Source organism: Poecilia reticulata, chromosome 6 (genome assembly GCF_904066995.2).
Source record: "Poecilia reticulata chromosome 6, P_reticulata-male-v2, whole genome shotgun sequence".
In the NCBI taxonomy this organism is placed as follows: domain Eukaryota; kingdom Metazoa; phylum Chordata; class Actinopteri; order Cyprinodontiformes; family Poeciliidae; genus Poecilia; species Poecilia reticulata.
Genome location: NC_088835.1, coordinates 7,406,775 through 7,426,029, shown reverse-complemented (window position 1 = coordinate 7,426,029; position 19,255 = coordinate 7,406,775). Strand labels below are relative to the sequence as shown.

The following is a 19,255-nucleotide window of genomic DNA, read 5'->3' as shown; positions in this document are numbered from 1 at the left end:
AGGTTGTTTTTCATCTATGCACAGCATCTTTCATGTAGACCAAAAACATCCATTTTACTGTTTTCTTTTGCATGCCGTTATGTAAAAACGGGACATTTTATGGCTTTTTCACCAACTTTCTTCACCACTTATCCACAAACGGCAGATTCATAAAGTCTTCGTCTAATAGTTACCTTTATTCTTTTTTGTCAGATCACATAGAACTTAAATTAGCTGTCTTTACATGATGTGAAAAAAAAATTGAAAGGGTGTTTATTTTTGTCAGGGAAAAAAATCATCTCAGGGTTGTTTCTTGTAAACTAGAGATGAAGTGGAATTTAGAAGGTCGTGGTTTAAATCTGAAGGCTCATCCCGCCACCCTCCCATCTCGTACCTGATTGCTTGAGCAGTGTCGGTAGAGCTGCGTGGTTTCTGATGTTCCTGTGGACGGTAAGCCATGACTCGGTACCGACAGCTTGGCTCATCAGCAGAAACATACTGTGTCATTTTCAAAGCCCTGCAAAAAAAAAAAAAAAAGTCACAATGAATAGACCTGAAAGTGTAAGGTAAAGTTGTGATGCAATCGTCATTTCATTTGTGGTACTATTAAAAAATTTGGTCAAATTAAACTCATTGGTGTATAAAATACAACCACAGTTTAAAATTTAAAATCCAACAATTTTAAAAGGAAAATTAGAGGGCTATAATTTGTAACAGAATAGCCGGACACAGGATCAAACTTCTTCAGTCCACATCTGGTTTTTTTGGGTTAGCTCTTCCATGCTTTTTTCTCACCACTAGCTAGCTGTTGGGCTAGCTAACTAAAACTGTTCACCGTGTTTTCACTGCAGCAGAATTTCTAGGACCGTTTTGAGTCTCTAAAGACTACATTTTAGAGTCTGTCCTAAAATGTAGCCTTACTGAAAGAGTGATATGTATTTTCTGACACATTTCTATTCGTTAAGCTACCTGCCAAGACGTCCAGGCACACAACAGCATTTAGCTCTAGAAATCAGGTCAAAAACATTCGCAACCTCAATAAACTAGCGTGATGTACAGCCAGAATATGACACATCTTGCGTTTCTCGTGTACCACTGCTCACTTTTTCTATAATGGAAAAAAAAGAAGAAAAAAGTTGACTATTTTTCTCCTTGTTTTGCTGCAGTGATGGTATCAAAAGTGCCCTAACCGCCTACGCGGAACATTAACCTATGAAAATATGTTCAACAGCCTTCTGTGGGGATAGATGTCACTGTGGAAATGTAAGTGGAGGAAGTGGAGGGGAAAAACGGGCTAACATGTTCGCACATGTTGCCTTCTGGTGGTGCGTTTTTGTTTCTTTTTTGTGTAATGCCAAGAGAAACAAAGTGAGGTGTGAGAACTTTTAATTGTAGTTTTTAGCTCTATCTAAGAAATTAAGCTTCTACCAAAAGTGCAGTTCAGAGAAAACGATTCATAGAGTGCACGTCGGATGTCTCCTCTTTAAATCGAAAGAGCTGTGGAAGAGAGGAAATTGAGCTGCGTGGTTTTTGCAGGAATTCAGATATGACTCAGCAGCAGCCATCACTTTCCAGGAACTGAGCACCTGTTGATTCACAGCTGCTTCACTCACCGTCTCCCACACACACACACACGCACGCACACGCGCGCGCTCGCATGTACTCGAGGTCTCTGTTCTCTGTAGAAACTGTTACGCGACACCTCGTAATTCTTCGACACTTGTCAAAAACAGGATATTGTCATGCAGAAAATTTCAGTAGTCGTGTTTTTTGGCTACTGTATTTAACAGGTACGAAAATGAAAACAGAAATACTGTATTTTTAGTTTTTTTTTTTTTTTCCAGAGTCCACGTGTGTTTTTACTTCATTATACAGTTTGCTGGAAAGTGTGGTGGTGGCGGCGGCTTCGTGCTCTGGGGGATGTTTGGTGGATGAAACAATGTCAGATGTTTCATCTTAAGCTCAAGTCAACTCAAACCCATAAAAACTTGTTTTGGTATTGATAGAACCTTAATTAGGATTCTACGATGACATTTCCCACCAATATCTCTGAATACAAGTCCAAGATTTGGCTGAAACCAGTTACTAATCATCCGCCTTCATACTAATAAGTGACATCCTGCTCTTAATCCTTAAGGTATGATTTCATCCCATTATAAGAAGCTACAGCTTTGCATCTTCTAGGAAGGCTTAGGAGTGTATTTTATTCCAGATATGCATTTGTAAGAGTTGAGAGTTGGCTTCTGACTCGCAGTTTCCACTTTGAATTCACACCAAAGGTGTTCTTTCAGGCTGAGGTCAGGTTTTCCGAACAAAGCTTGTCCTTCCAGGTCTTAATAGTCCCTGCTTTGTGCTGAGCGGACATGTTGGACCAGAAGGGTGGGGGCCATATTTAGACTGTTCCAACAAAGTCTGGATCATCAAATTGTCAAAATTGTTTTGGCAAAGCCTGCCACTTAAGAACTACCCATTCTTCCACAAATGTTTGCAGAAACAGTCTGAATGTCTAGGTGCTTGATTTAAAAAAAATATCTGGCCACTGAAGTGATTGGAAGACAAGAATTCAATTATTTGAATGTGCAAAGAAGTTACTTTTAGCAATATACTGTACATTATTGTACATCAGACACTAAAGACAGTTGAACCAGATATTAATGGGGGGGCTAAGTGGTGTTTAAACAAGAAGTTTAAATAAACCAAAATAAAAACGCACCTTTTTCCCTCTCACTATTTGAAGTTAAATCAGACCAAACTTATTATTGGCCAATATTATTTCTATTTACTAAATGTCACAGTAATGAGAAAGAACATGTCAAATATTTATTAATGTCCACAAAATCAGAAGGGGTGTTGTGTCAAAATTTCCACCACCGTACTTCACAGTTGGGATGGTGTTTTATTAGCATCCCACTTTTTCCTCCAAACATGTTGATGTTCATTATGGCCAAACGGTTTTACTTTAGCATCATCAGACGACAAATTACGTCTCTAAAATGTAAGATCCACGTCTCTGTGTGCATCTGCGCTCTGACATTTTTGCAGTTGATCTGGAGTGACGGCTTCTTCCTCGCTGAGCGGCCTTTCAGCCCACGCGACTTCTGATTTCAGCTGCATGTATTACAGCCTGTGTGCTTAATTTAAACCAATAAATCCAAACGTGTATACCCTATGTTGTTTTTAAAAAAGTACCATATCACCCTGGAAAATTGATGGCAACCCAGATATCCTGGCAATGACTTTTATGAAAAACCTAAATTTTTCCTGTTCTCTTGAGTAGCACTAAAATAAAAGTGGGCCTCTTTTTTCCCTGTGAGGGATGGGCTAAGGGTTTACCAATCACGTTTTCCCTCCCCAAGGATGTGATGTGGACAGGAAGTCCATTGTTGTCCACTCCCTCTTCCCTTTTGTTTTCAAGCCAGACTTTCCCACGCCTCCTCTTATTTACACTTTGTGTATTGTTGGATCTTGCATTTTGTGGAAAAGGAAAATAAACATATCGGGTGTACCTGACATTGTTCACCTTTCTATCAAGGAAGGGGACAAAAGCAAAAAAAAAAAAAAACAACACAAAGAAAAAAAGAGAAAAAGCACAAAAGCCAACAAGCTGCTGGAGCAGAGCACAGCAGGGAGAAACCTCTTTTTACGGCGCACTACTTTTACGGTCTCATTAAAACGCGTCTAAATACGATCTGGGGCCAATCAATAACAGCCTTTCAGGAAACGTAATGTCCTGGCTTGCACTTGAACTAACCTCGTGGTGAAATCCAGCTCATCAGCAGTCTGTGATCGTCCTACGGAGACTCATCTTAGGCTCGGTGTTTCATCAACTTCCATCATACCGTTTGGGCTTTTTTTTTTTTTTTCTTTCATCCTTAACGTCATACAATTCCTGTAAATTATAATAGCCTTTGGGATGCGTGAGTGGAGAATGTCCTTAATTAAACCACTATTACTGTAATATCCTATTATGGAGAGGCACACTCATAAAACTGGCTGCTTCCTATCACCAGGTTTCATGCATTAGTAATGTTGCATTATAGCGCGGAGAGCGCTGTTGCGTTGCAGACTTATAGCTTTACTACAATGTTGTACAGCTATAAGTATAAAGTTGTGTCCTAAATAATAGCAGTGTGTTTAAAAAAGTGAGTAAACCCTCTAAATATATATAGTGACGGTTTTATTTTTTATTTTTAAAAAATTCAGTTGGAAAAATTTACATGTTATTCTTCCCCTGAAAAACAAGATCAACAATAAAAAGCAACCTTAGATTATCCAAAAAAAAAAAAAGTACTTTTTGCATTTTTCCTTTTATTTTATAACCCAGCCCAGGATCATTTGTCTCCATTGCACAATTCCTCTGCATTCCCTTGATTTTGCTTTGCCAACAGTGTTTTTGTGACGTCACTTTTTCTCTCGGATTAACGGCAATCCTTTTCATCTGGAACCAAGATGTTGCTCGCTTCCTGGTGTGTTTGGGGTCAACGTGACCCGTTCAAGAACTCAAGCTGATTCATGTCTGGGAAACGTCCTCTTGTCTTGACCCGAGTCGCCAGACTTCAAAATGCTTGAATTAATGTCGAAGGGTAATAAAATATTGAACCCATTTCTTAACCTGGGTGCTCGTTTTACCCCAAAATTAGATTTTTTTTTGGTGGCTGGGATCTTCAAATTCTTCTGGTAAGTGGTGGCCATCTTTCACCACCTGAGGTGGGTAGCTACTATTAATATTTACTTAAGTAACTTTGGGAGGAAAAGTACTTCTGGGAGAAGTTTTACTGCACTGTAGCTTTATTTTGAGCTACAGTGCAACTGTAGTAAAGTAAAAGTTGTATCCAACTTTTACTTGGATAAAATTTCTGGCTCCTTTGCTCAGCGCTCTACTTTACTGAATAAAGAACAAGCATGTTTAACCAAAAATAGATCAGAACCAGAACCACACCTTGTTTGTTATGTTAAGACCGTTGCTCTAAAGCTGTTTTCTATTTGTGTTTTCTGTTGTACCATTTGGAGGTGAATGTACAGTAAACAAGTTATTATTACTGGAAGCACTTTGTGCTGTTCTAGCATACATTAACTATCGTAGTACATATTGGTTTCAATGGTTTTGTTGTGATTTTTTTTTTTTTTTTTAAGATTTCAAAATGTGTAAATTCTTTCATTTTTTTTTACAAATTAACTCAAATATTAAGCACAACCAGATCAAATTCAGTAGTTAAGTAACCCTTTTACCAAATAATTTATTACTAAGTACTAAGTACTTTTTACTTCTACTTGAGCAACAATATGTTGAAGTATTGCTAATCTTGAGTACAACTTTTGTCTAATACAGATGGATTTTATAACCATCACTGCCCCCAACGAACAATTTGTCAAAAGATCTTGTAAATTATCCGCTGCTGTTTTCTATACACAAATATACAAATCTTATACTAAGTTATTTTTCAAATTACCATACTCAATTTCACATTTATTTTGATGAGTGCGCTATTTTTATTAAAGCGACAGTATTATGTAAAATTGACTTTTTTTGTGCTTCACATTGTGTTATAATGTCATTCCCTCATCAAAGCCATACCTGGAGTGTTGCCTTGACTCTTTTGTGCATGTTTGAGAAATCTGTTAATCTCCATGGCAACCATTCAGCTGTGCAAAACACCTGGGTGAACCTAGACCCTCCTTCGAGGACGAAGCTCCTCCTCTGAGCTACAGAGTCCAAGTTTCTGAGTTTCCGCCTCACAGAGCAGCCCTCCCCTGAAGGTGGAGTCTCAGAAAGAGCCGGAGGTTTTTAAAGAGACAGAAGCCCAATTTCAAGGTGTTATACAATAGGAAGTAACATTTATTTTGGGTCATATTTGATGTTCAGCATTTTAATAACATTAGTAAAAATAGTTTCTTGATTATGGTATAAAATGGCACCATGTGACTGGAAAACACATGCCACTGACCCTTTAAATGCACACAGTGTTTCTTTTTGTAAATCTGCCATAACTGTACAGTTTCTTATCCTTATTTTGAATGTGGATGCTTCTACCTTTAACTTGCTGGTGGTACACCTAAATTTCCCCAATGTGGGACAATATGACGCTATTGGTCAACTCTGGGGCTTTCTATTTCCACCCCAAGAGCCCAAATAAACATAACTGACATACATTTTTGTAATACTTCAAACAGGAAATCTTTGTGGTCGGAGTAAAAGTCAACAGCTCTTTAAATTCTCAAATGAACTGAAGCCTGCCTGTTAGAAAAAAAAAACAAGTGGGGACAACATGTATAAGACATAATAATGCCATTGTTGCGTTAATTATATTATTTTGCCCACCAGTTTGTTTTCCTTTACTATTTATGAATGAAGCCGGAGGTCAGTGATCTGTTGACATTTTCTGGTCTTAACCACCAGGGGGTTCAGCAACACACAGAAAGAAAGCCAACAGTCTCTTTCATTGTTCATGGTTGTGTGCGTGCGTGCGTGTTTGTGTGTGTATAAGTGTGTGTGCGTAACTCTCTCGGGTAGCATAAAGACGACGTTCAGTGCGAAAAACTTGCGATTCATGGCATGGAGGAGTCAGCGAGCAGCTGCAGCCCTCCACCCTTTGTCAGGTTAGGTGGGTGAACGGCACATCATGCCCTGAATCCGCTTTCTAACGTCGAGTTGAATCAAACCAAACCTCCGTAAAGCTACTCGGCCGATGTTTTTCCTCCTTCTTCTCTCTCGCTCTTTCGCTTTCCTGCCTTATTTTTCCTCCTCCTCGGTGAAATCTGACTCAACAACAGCGGCTCTTTCCCCCCACCTCTCTTTCTAGTTTGGATGGCTGATTCGTGCTAATTGGCCCGCGTGGATCGCAGCATCAAGAGAAAAATAAAAAACCTTCCGCTCGCGCACTGCGCCGTTTCAGATGCCTTCAACTTTGAGGGCGAGGGACAACCCCTGAGAGCCCCAGATTTCAACAGGAGGAGCAGGCAGCCAGACATCTCCGTCAGCTCCCACTTTATGAGAAGGACACGTCTGTGGAAGGGCTGAACGGGGAAACCATGGCAGCTACTTTATCGGCGGAGGAGGAACAGGTAGGCCCAGGGAAGGCAGAGGGAGGGAAGGGGGGTGTTTAGGCTTCCACTTCTTACTTTTACAGCGACGAACGACGAATTTCGCTCTCGTTTCTACCTGAAGGGTTTTTTTGGCCGCTCGCTGTGTGTACGCGCGCGCGCGTGCGCCGCATCGAAGTGGCGACGGTGGTGCGCAATAGTGGCTTTGTTGCGAAATAGTCCCGAGCGCAAAGCGGAAACATTGTATCGATTTCTGGCGCATTATTGCCCTGATTGCATCACCGCCAGTTCCTGTCCGGCGGCTCAGATGATGTGTTGAAACCCGGGCCGCGCTGCCGATGCGAAGCGCTGTGCCCCGAGTTCTGACATTATTGCCGGGGGAAGGTTTAACCAGAGACCCGGTCGGGCGAGGGGGGGGGGGGGGGAGGAAGCGCCTGGACACGGGGTCCCTGCTTCCTCGTTTGGGGTCAGTCACTGATGTTTACAGTAGAAACTTCCCTGAGCCTGTTGAGTCTTTTACAGTAGTCTAATGTTACTGATTCTGAGTAGAAATGAAAGGGAGAGTTATATTTAATTGGATTTTATTTGGTTTGATTCAGGATATAACTGGATATACAGCTAGATTGAACTGGAGTGAACCAGATTAAGATTGGATAAAATTGTATTGCGTTTGATGAATTTAAATTAGTTTTTTGTGTCAAATGTAGTTGTATTGTATAACAGTTAACACAAAAACTGAGTAAATTGAATTCAATTGGACTAGATATGGCTCTATTAAGTAAAACTATTGATATTGGAACTAGAATGTGACTACAGAGTCTAATAACTGGATTAAATTGTATTAGGGTGGGTTCAGACGGATTGAACCAAAATAGGATGTACTTTTGGTTTAAAATGAACTTTATTAAACTGTATTTCAGTTTGTTAAAATAAACAATGTTATATTGAAATAGATTACAAAACTGAATCTGGCTCTATTGAACTGGACTACATGTTGATTTAATTGTTCAAGTAAGTTTGAGTCAAACTGGGTCAAAATACATTAAAATAAATGCGTTGCTTAGGTTTTTCTTTTTACTTAGTAGGATTTAACTGGACTGCACTGTTTTCCATTATTGTTCATTTCAGTGGTACTATACTCAATCACAAACTTAAAATCTGACTGAATTATATTGACATGAACTACATTACAAACTGAACCAGACCACAAACTTTGAATTGATTTAGACATTAATTACAATGAAATAAGCAGCAATTCACTTTGTGTAATTCAATTTGAATTTTATTGAATTCAGTTGGATTCAGCTGGACTGTGCTGTGTTAAATCCTATTGAATTAGACTATTTTCCATTAAAATCAAATTGATTTATATGTTATTCTAACACTTAAAACATGAACTCTTCTGTTAAAACTGGATTTGATTTATTTTTGCTCATAAATGAATTGAAATGAACCGTAGTGCTTATTGAAGCAAAATATTGAACAAGACTGCATTAGCTGAAGCAGTTTGGACTTGAATGAAAGTCTAACTTTACTTATAAAGAAACTTACGTTTTTTTGTGTGAAATTAATCAGATTTCATCCATCCATCTGTCCATTATCTATACTTTCCTGTCATGATAAATTGTTCCAGAAGTTATCACAATAAATGATAATATTGTTGTTTTGAGACCATTTTTTAAGTAATATAACGGTAATGACAAAATAATAATATAAGAACACATTCTCAAAGATAAATAAACTTTAAATTCTAATGAACATTTAACACTGGAACTGGAAGACATTTTAAATGTCCAAAATATATAAATAAGTAAATAAAATAAATTGTGAAGTCTTTGTAAACAACTGAAGACTTTTATCATCCAGTTTTGAAAACTGGAGAAAAAAAAAAAGAAAAACGATAAATCAGACCAATGGAAATTATTGTTTGTTTTAATTTATCATGTGATTAATTGATTTTTTGATTATTGTGACAGGCCTATCTATGCCTGCCTGTCTTTGCCCATCTCAACAAGCAGGCGCCATGCAGAAGGACCCCAAAGTCAAAATATGAACCCATGAAAATGGAAAATGAAGCCTTAAAAATCTGTACCTATTCTAGCAAGAAGTATCTTTATGAGATACATCTTGCTAGCAACTTTTGTCATCAGAAATGTTTTTTTATCTTTGTGGCAAAGACTTAGCAAGGCACCAGAAACATCCCTCAGCAGACTTTGGTCCATAATGAGGTGATTGCATCACACCGCTGCTGCAGGTTTGTCGGCTGCATAGCCGTAATGCAAACGTCCTGTTTGGCCACACCCAAAAGGCGATCTGTTGGATGAATATCTGGTGACTGCGGAGGCCAGTGGAGCACAGAGAACTCATTGTCATGTTCATCAAACCGGTTTGAGATGGCTAAACTGTGGTCATAAAGGGAAAGACGGGGTGAGTAACAGAACAGCAGGTAGGCTGTTGCTACGAAGGGACCTAAAGTGTGACTAAGAAAATCCCCCATACCACGATACCAACAGCATCACCCAGTGCGGTCTGCTGCTGCTGTAGCCCACCTGCTTCTATGTTTATGTGCTGTGATGGCAAGTTTAGTTGCTTAGCGTCTTTTCTGACACCAATACACTTTTATCCGCTCAGCCTCCACTATGGATTTTTTTTTGGGCCATTCAGCATACACTCAAGACATGGTTGTGTGTGAAAAACCCCATCTTTGTTTCCCATTTAGTATTTGGTTTAACTTCAGCACATCTAGATGTAAGCCAACAACCAGACGCCTGGTTGTTGGCTTTTTATGTCAACAAGCAATCAATCTTGTCCAGTGAGTTTCTCCATTTTGTGTCATGGAAATGTACGTTTTGCAAAATCGTGCAACAAAATTAGACTGCTGGGTTGTTGTTAATACTAGGGCGTGTAATGATACCTAAAACTCACAAGACGAGACACGATGCTGATTTCACGAGATTGATATTTTAATATTACTTTCAAGAAAACTTCAAAGATCAAATTTATGGTACAAATTGACCGAGGCGTACAAATGTTGAATTTCCATACATTTTGGCTGAAGCTGAACTTTTATTTTCAGATTTGTTTTCATCTCTTCAGACCTATGCATGGTCTGTGGTGTTATCGATAGGGTGGGCTATGATGGATGTCTAACCTACCCCTAAACATCCATCCTGCGGTTGTTATGGCGATGCTTTCCACCTCTTTTGCATCTAAACCACTTGGAGTACTTGCACAATTTCTGTGTCTTCCTGTAGCACAATTTCCTTGTCTTCCTGCAGCATTTCTAGTTAAAACTGGAAAACAAAAATTTGGCAAAACAAATGATTTAAGTGTAGTTGGGGCGTCTTCCACTCTGACTTCTTCAGGCAAAGAAACTCAAGATGGGATTTACCTCAACGTGAAATATGTTTTCATATCCCGAGATCTTCTGTGATGAGTTCTTGTTACACTGCTAGTTATTACCTTGTTGAAAAAAACAACAACAACCTGTCAGCAAAAGGAATTGGATCTAATGAAACCCACGGTGGAGCAAAAAGAAAAACAAAAAAACAGCCATGGAGACGGAATAAAAATGAGTTTGCCTCTACAAGACGTTTGGAGTCTTGTTCTCTTTCTCTCGTCTCGGTTTTCTGCCGACTCCCCATCATCGACCCAGCAGAATGCTCCTTATCTGTTTCGTCCATTTCCTGTGTGAGGCAGGGCCCCTGCTAGGGTGCCAGGCAGCCTCATTGCATCCAAAGCCTAAACGGGGTGTGTGTGTGCGTGTGAGAGCTGATTCTGTGTGCATTTTGTAGCATGGCCCTCTTGGGACTGTACACTGCTGTAGTGGAACTTCATTCTACATGCAGCTGTTAAAAGTATTTCCACTAGACACAGGGGAAGGGAAGGGAGCGGGGGTGAGTTTATGAGTAACTGAGTGGCGTGTGTGTCCATCAAGTGCTTCAGAGAAAGTGTGTGTTGAGACTGCTGCTCCCAGGAAGCGGCGAAGTGAGAGAAAGTGGGGAAGAGGCAGATAGTGACGTTATTGACTTCCTGTTTTGGCATCGACTCGTGCCAAATTGGACTCGGCGAAGCGAAGCCGCTCAACAGAAGTCCTACGTTCGTAAATGGATTAGCGTGGCATCTGTAATCAAATAGATTCAGGAGAAACGATGCGAGGGGCGGCCATTAAACCTTTTTAGGAAACGAAACGGAATAAACGCATTAGTCTTGTCTCGAGGATCAAGGTGTAATGATAGCACAGCTTTGGCTCTTCACCTCCTTTCCCTGATTTGTTCATTAGAAGTTCTCTCAACTTACATATTACCTTGTCAGCAAATCACCTTTTCGTTTTTTAAACTTAAGACCGTTAAAAGACAACTCGTTTGTTTTTGTAGCTGATGGTTGTCCTACAGGTTAAAGCAAAAGTATATTTCTTCTTGCTTAAAGAGCCAAAAAACAACAACCAGGTCCTACATGTTGAATTGTGAATCAATTGTGATTAGCAATATTCATTTTGGTACAATTTCATGAGCCATACCCAGGCCTGATTGCTGCCAGACCTGCAGAGTCAAGAAATTTCTAAATAGCACCTGTCTGTCAACAAGAAGTTGGCTGAAGTAGCTAAAAACAAAAACATCATCATGCTTTGATCCAAGGAAATTCAAGAATGAATGAGAAACGGGGTCAGTGTCATCCATTAGTCTGTAAAGGTTCACAAAGCCATTTCCAAAGCTTTGGAAATTCACAATGCGAGATGTAATCCACAAATAGAGAAAACACAAAAAGTATTCCCAAGAGCATATCAGTGACTGATCCAGGAGGTCAACAGCCTCCTGGATGAGTCGCAACAAAGCAGTCTAAAAGCACAGCAGGCATCACTTGTCTCAGCTAGGTGACTGTTTAGGCAATGTTTTTATTTTGTATGGTTATGATTTTTAAAAAAGAATGAAAAAGCAGCATAGGAAATAAAGAAGGGACAAGTGTTAAACTTTGTGCCTTGTGTTCACATGGAAACCACATTTTAGGGGTCCCAAAGCTTTTTTTTTTTTTTTTTTTTTTAGAGTTCAGGGTTGAAATTTTACTGCTGAATATTAATGTGGGCAGCAAAAATACCTCCATTGTGAAAACGGTAACATATAGCCCAACTTTTATCCTGACCTACAACCCCAAACGCGTCAAATCATCACACATAACAACGGCTGTTTGCATACTCCTGATTGTGCATTTACTATTCTGCGTTAACAAAAAGTTTACAAAAGACTTCACCTGTGCTTTGTTTCTTGTTTTCTTGTTTTTACAGCTAACTTCTTTTGGAGACTTTATGCTAATCATAAGTAGCAAAACTTCCAGTTCCGCATTCTCTGTGTTTCCATGTAGATTAAATCATTTCCGGAAACGTTCTCGTGCGGGTGTGGGTGTTTTTTGAACTTGACATCGTGTTTTACCTGTGTGGTTGTGCCCTGAAGCTAGTTTTAATGAAATGCCGGAGATGCTTTTAAAGAGTTTTATGTACTCTTTTGTGAAAAGTACAGTAGCATTGTTCTTCCTCTAAACTGTTTTTTCGAGCCGCCAAGTCGTTCTAACGAAGCAATAGCTAGATTTGGCTAAACTTTAGCTCAGGAAGCCGTTTGGATTTTTTCGTCTGCTAGCAAAAAAGAGCCACGTGTAAACTAGCCTTTTGGCTAACCCTGACACCTTTACTATTTATTGATTAATGTACAGTGTCCCTTTGAAATAAAATAACACCAGATGAGCAGGCAGAATTGTTTTGAAACTAAAGTCTCTAACAGGTTACAATAGGTGGCACGTCCAAAGGTGAATTAACCAGCCTACTGCCGGCTAGCAACCAGGGCAGCTAACACAAATTACTCATTTATAACTCTCTGGTGTTTCTGGTGACAGGTTTGAAAATGCATGATATTGATGTTTCTTTATAGTGTGTTATTTTCATTAAGTACATCATGCAGCTGACAAGTTTTGAGAAAGTATTTATGTTCTTTCTCTCTCATTATGTCTATAACTGCTATAAATTTACACCCAGATGGTGGCGATGTAACAGCAGTTTGTTCAGCTTCATGTTTTCGCAAGAAAAAAACATACCATCAGGTTCTCATACTGGACTGTGAATAATGTGAAACATAGTTGGCTAAAAAAGTGGCTCCAATGAACAACTCTCTCAACAAACTGGGTTATGTAATGTCATCTCTGCGCTGGAAGGCCGCAAACTTCGATCTTAAAATGCCTCAGTTGGCATTCATAATGGCTTGTGACCACACACAAAACCTCTCAGGCTGCAGAAAACACAGTTAGCTGGAACTTGGTGCTTTAAAGTGATTTCTGAAAAAGTTCGAGGAGGGGAGAGAGGAAGAAGCTTTTCCAGCCATTTGAGAACTAGAGCAAGTCAGGGAAATATTTATGGCGTCCTCCAGGAGTTGGATAAGTCACTCCTCCGCAGTGAGTCCTCCACTGCAGTCCGACAAAAACTACAGTAAAAGCAAACTGGTTCATCCTCAAATGCCGCTCCAGCGGATATTACCTGGTGTTTAAATACCAAACAAAAGTGGATTGTGCAAAAGGAAAAAAAAGGTTGACCACAGCTTGGAGCTGGAAGGTTGTCCTGAAAAAATTTAACAGGATAGTATTGACACTTCAACAAAAAGAAAGACACCTGCATCAAACGAAAGGCTGACTTCTGAAAACCTTCTGTTGAATCAGGCATGTTGCTGTGGTAACAAAATGCACTTCTAGATATGTCCATAGTGAAGGATGCACACATCAGAATTTTATGTCTTATTTCCAATTTTTTTATTTTTAAAATTTTTAGCTGCCAGTTTTTGCTAAATTCATATTCTCAAAAATGACTACATCATAAGAAGACAGAGCCAAAGCCTTCCAGCAGTGGTCAGCCTTAAGTTATCCATATTAAGAGAGGTGATATTAGCAAGGAGTGTCTGGAAAACCTGACTTTACTTCTTTTAGACAAAGAACAAGTGCTTGGCGTATTTGTTTTAGCTAGCATTACTAAAATGGCATTTTCCACATGGAGAATCTAATCTAATCTTGCCTTCCTGGTGTCTGCTGAAAGTCTTGCTCTCTCTCACTCTCAGCATCTCAGCATTAATGTATTAATGTTGACTAACATTAATCCAATCTATTGACAGATTGGATTAATATACTCAGATTAATCCAATCTGTTGACAGACTGGATTAATGTTAAGAAAATAATCCTATCTGAAGGTAATTTTGTACAGTGAGGATTTTATCCGAATATAAGTCTCATTCAGTAAAATCAAATGAAGCGTTACCAATAAACAGATGGGCCGACATGTCGTTTCCTCTGCGACCGCAGTGTGCAAGCTTTTCCCATAAACATGTCATTCAGTGATCTGTTCTCTACCTCTTTTTCCTTCCAAAGTTTCTTATTTTTGTTACAGGAACATTAGTCGCTTTATTATCCTGTTATTGTGCAATTTCCTTCTCCTAAGTCCAAAGTTCAGAGCACAGCTCTCTCTCCTCTCGCTCTCATTTTCTCCGTGAGAGTCGGATATTAAGGGGTACCTCTGCCCTGTCAGGTGCAATCAGCCTTCATCCCTCGCATGCCAAGGCATCTGAACAGAGCAGGAAGCTGCCGGCCCCACCGCCTCTGAAAGCACCGGCTTTTCCAAGGAGAGACACTGGCATCTTGTCTTCGGCCTCAGCTCCTGTCAGTGATCGTTTTGTCTTCCTAAACAGCCGCCGATTCCCAGAACCTGACTTCCTCTCTTCAGTGCAAGCCTCGCTTCTGCGCCTAAGTGGAGAAGTGAAACCCTGTGTTCAAAGCCCGACCTTTCAGAGCCTCCCGTTGCAGCCTGTTGAGGATTCACTGTGGGCTGACAGGCTTACTCTTTGAGTTGCTGGGATGGGATATAATATAGTTAGGACCTGAATGCGCATTTAATTGAAAAGCCCCTAAATGTCTACTGTCAGCCCTGTTTAGTCCACTTTAATCGAACTGTAGTTTGTTCGATTGGAAAGTCCGTTTTGTTTTGGGAGGTGTGAACGCGCAATCGAACTCTGATGTGAACTAAAAAAGTGAACTCTGGTCCGCCGGAAAAGCTAGGCCTTGGTTTGGTTGAGATAAATGCATATGTGACTCCAAGAGCAGGAATTGTACTATAGCGCAGAGCATTCTGGGAGAATACGACCAAAACAAACACAGAAGTCAAGCACAAGTGGGGCAAATGGCTCGTGGTCTTTTACCAGCGACAAAAGACAAATTCTAAAACCGCTTAAATCTGACGCTACTCAACATTTTTTTGTACTCAGTGTCTTCTTCAGAGGTTTTTGCGTCATTTCCTGTAGTTGTTCTTAGTGCAGCGCCACCACAGGCGAGGAGGTGAACAGGTGTTTCAAAGGTGTTTGGCTTGTTTGAAGCAGTGCAGTGTGAAAGTGAACTGCACCAATAAAACCAAGTCTATCTGGTGTGAAAACACACCAAATATAAACTTTACATTGTAAAGGAATATTCTGACCCACTTCCATTTATGGAGTTTCTTGGGATTTATTATTCACTGCTGAAGTGATCTGTGGCTAAAGGTGGGTTATGGATCTGAACTTTTCTCACGATTCAAACAACTTTGTACAAATTAGCACGCACACAAATATCACCTCTTTTTGTCTTCACAAGGACTTTGCATTGACATCCATTCATTTTTTATTACATTCTGCAGCCTACCCCCAACCCAGTACCTAACCTATACTCAATATACACTAAACCTAGCCCGAAACTTTAACATAGCACTAATTCCTATGGTGCAGTGTGGTATTTGATAGGAAAATGGCCATGAGAAATGCTAAAACACACACACCTTGTGTGCACATAAACCTACTCTGCTCTACACACAAGGACATTCTTGCACCCATGCAAACAATCCAAAAGGCAGAATGTAATGCTGTCAAATTGGCCAGGTTTCTTTTGAACATGTCGGGCTGGAAAAAACAGTTTTGGGAGGGTTGATTAAAATTTGGGCTGCTTTAAGGAAAGGTTTTAAGAGAGTCTTCATAGGAAAATTTTATCAAAATAGTTGTCACTGTGTGGCATCTCGTACATTTTAAAGAAATGCATTCTTTCATTTTTAGTTAATTTATTTTGAAATGTTTGTCAAATGTAATGTCATCAGTGAGTGATAGTCATTGGTCAATCAAGTGTCTCCATGTCATAGTATTGTAAAAAAATAAATCCCAGTGCAATTTGGTGAATTAAAAGGATATGGTGCCTCAAAAAACACATCTTGTTGTGTTCAGAATATGATAAAAGACAAGCAGAAACATCTAATGTTGTTCATGAAGACAAGCTGAATGCTTGTATTAGTCTTTTTATGCACATATGTGCTTTTTATATTGCCTTTTTATATTTGCTTATGAAAACAAGTTGTGTCTCTGGCCTTGTTTGTCGCAAACTTAAAGCCGTCCATCCGTTCCATCTTTTTCCTCAAACTGTGTGTGTGTGTGTGTGTGTGTGCGTGTGCGTGTGTGTGTGTGTGTTTGTGTGCGCGCGTGTACAGTTTCACTTCCTGCCCTGCTTGACCCTCCGACTGGGAGAGCTCAAACTCACTGACGTCCTCTCCATGTCCTTTCCAGGCCACCAGGCAGTTTCTAGAGGAAATCAACAAGTGGACCAGTCAGCATGGAGTGTCTCCGTTGTCCAGGGAACTGGCCGTCAAGTTTCTCATGGCTCGCAAGTTTGACGTCCTCCGCGCCATCGAGCTCTTCCACAATTACCGGGTAAGGGAGAGGGACGCTGTTAACCTGATGTGTCATCATGTGCTTAAAGCATCTGCTTCCAGCTGAACTTGCCAGCCCCGGATTTTGTCGATACGGAGTAACGATTAGTTGGACGAGCATCAAAACCCTTTGCTGTGAATAACATTTACTTTAGTTTAGTTTCCTTTTGTGGAAACTAAAGTAGTTTAGCCAAAAAATGGCAGGTAGATTCATCCTTAAATATCTGAAACTCAAATTCATTCCTGGATGTTTTCAACCTGTTTTGTAATGAAAAATATTTACATCACTTCTTTTTCTGAGACGAAGGTTTAGTGGTTAGATGGAAACCTTTGTAATATTTTATTTTTCATCTAGTACAGTTGTGTCCAAACATTTTTGCCATGGGGTCAAAATTGTTAATTTGAAATCATCCACGGGTCACAAACATATCTAAATAAATGTTTGTTTTCTCAATTTGATCTCAGTAATATACATCAAATTTTTAATGAAACGAAACATAGTCGTCTAATTTTTGTTGAACACTAATCAGTAAATTGTTGATCCAAAACACAAAAAGGATTGCCTTTGTGTTTTTCCCTCCTTCAGGTCATTATTGTAAATAAGAACAGGTTCTTAATAACTTACCTCATTAAATAAAGGTAAAAGTTATTTTCCCTGGCACATTATGTTATAAAACAGCACTATAAAGTACCTATGTTAACTTTTTGTTATAAAAATTTGACTTGGGTCTGAAATTGGGGCGCTGTCTCTTTCTGAAACTTCGCCTCCAGGATGTCGTCACTACATGGCGCCTCCATTAACCCTTTAACAAAGTTTTTGCTGAGAAACCTGAAGCTGCTGCTGTGCAACAGGTTGTTGCTAGGTAACCAAATTGAGAGTTACCTCGCACGATTTGATGCCACTAGCCTAGCTTAGCTTAGCTGGACATGAGAGCAACTAAAGCTTTTCCTCTGCCTACATCTCCCAGAATGCTGCATGGTTCTGGATTGAAATTACTGAATATTCTATCAGACGTATTAGCTATTCATATTGATCGCCTGTCTATAGCGATCTATAATGTTATTGATCTATTGTCCAGCCCTAGTCAGATCCCATCCACAACAACCCTTTTAAGATACTTTGGTAAGAGTTATTACAACATTTGATTTCCCTTTGGGGTGAAGACAATATTTTTTTATTTAAAATTAACTGAAGTACAACATCTGAGCTACAGGCATCAACAAGCTTCTGGAATAATGTTAACATATTTATTCTCTATTAATAAAGGTGATCGAGTTCATGCTGCTTTTTACTGTCATGCAGCTTTCAGTGCAGTAGTAAAAGCATAAAGCTGACCTGCTTTATTGATTGAGGAAAGTTGGTGCGTAGCACCTGCATCGTTCACAGCAAATGGCAACACAAGAGCCGTTTTCATTGAAAACGAAGACCAGCGCAAAATTCCCAGGAACACGGTCTCACGCCGACTCATCATCAGAGGGATATTCCAAGAGGCGTTTTTAACTTTACGGAGAACCGAAGCACTCGTGAACAAATCCTACTTGTGTTATTAAAAGAAACACGGGGGGGGTAGCATGGAGGAGCCGAGCATGCAGTCAAATGATATCGATGTAAAGGAGCCGTGTCCAGATGGACAGATGGAAATGGAATGTGGGATTTTTTTGTTTGTTTTTTCTGGACTTTTTTTTTTTTGAGGCGTAACAGATGAACAACAGCTGTGCATCTGAACCAAGCAGTGCTGATCTTCTCCTTTTTTCAGCTTCCTCTTTGTTTGCTTGCCGCATGCTCTGCCACCTCCCTGGGAGAGAGGAGCATTAAGAAACGTACGACTTCACACATCTTAGCACGTCTGTCGGAGCCAGGCATGTACGTTTCTGCTGTAGGGACACTGTGAAGTAGTGCGACCGTGTGTGCATACGTGTGCATACGTGTGTGTGTGTGTGTGTGCGTGCGTGCGTGTGTGTGCACAGGAGGGTGAGATGAGTTTAGTTTGTGAAATCAAAAGTGACAAGCAGAACGGGTTAAGCTATCCGGTGATCTTCCCACCATCAAAGTGGAACGTGGTGACCAAACTCTGAGTTCCCCATTTATTTGATGATCTCAGTGAGTGAGTCATCCTCTTTAGTCAGCATTAACTCTCTTTTCAGGCTTCAGATGCATAATATTGGTGGAAGGTTAATAGGGTCTGAACGTAAAAGTGTAAAGATATAAGTAGACCAATAAAAATATTAAAAGTCTGGCATTTGTGTTCAGTCCCCAAAAATAAGTCAAGTGAATAGCAGACATGTCAGGGAGAAAAAGTTGTGGAGAAGTTTTGAATGCCCAACAGAAGTCGAGGCAATTGTATTTGTATGGCACATTTCATCAACAAGGCAGTTCAAAAGGCTTTAGACCATAAAAATAGCATACCAGGGAGTCCTGGAAAAGTCTTAAATTCATGTACCTAAAATTGCGGCCGTAAAATGTCTTAAATGTATTACAAGATATGTATCCT

At 39.8% G+C, this 19,255-nt stretch overlaps 1 protein-coding gene and 1 long non-coding RNA gene across 4 annotated transcripts in view; one reads left to right on the top strand and one right to left on the bottom strand.

The window, feature by feature from the left end:
- LOC103465953 (uncharacterized) overlaps positions 1-19,255 on the bottom strand; it is a 44,112-nt gene that overhangs the window by 1,211 nt on the left and 23,646 nt on the right. Inside the window, exons 1-2 of one of the 2 annotated variants that reach the window (XR_533888.3) lie at positions 949-1,519; positions 374-496 (exon numbers count right to left, since the gene is read on the bottom strand). This is a non-coding gene — a long non-coding RNA (uncharacterized LOC103465953). Of the gene's footprint in view, positions 1-373; positions 497-948; positions 1,520-19,255 lie in introns of those variants that run through there. The other variant, XR_001776690.2, reaches the window with a different exon arrangement.
- ptpn9a (protein tyrosine phosphatase non-receptor type 9a) overlaps positions 6,413-19,255 on the top strand; it is a 30,671-nt gene continuing 17,828 nt past the window's right edge. The window contains exons 1-3 of one of the 2 annotated variants that reach the window (XM_081607802.1): positions 6,413-6,581; positions 6,780-7,041; positions 16,621-16,764. In XM_081607802.1, coding sequence (XP_081463928.1) covers positions 7,009-7,041; positions 16,621-16,764 — 177 coding nt within the window. In that variant the 5' untranslated portion in view covers positions 6,413-6,581; positions 6,780-7,008. Of the gene's footprint in view, positions 7,042-16,620; positions 16,765-19,255 lie in introns of both variants that reach the window. The other variant, XM_081607800.1, reaches the window with a different exon arrangement.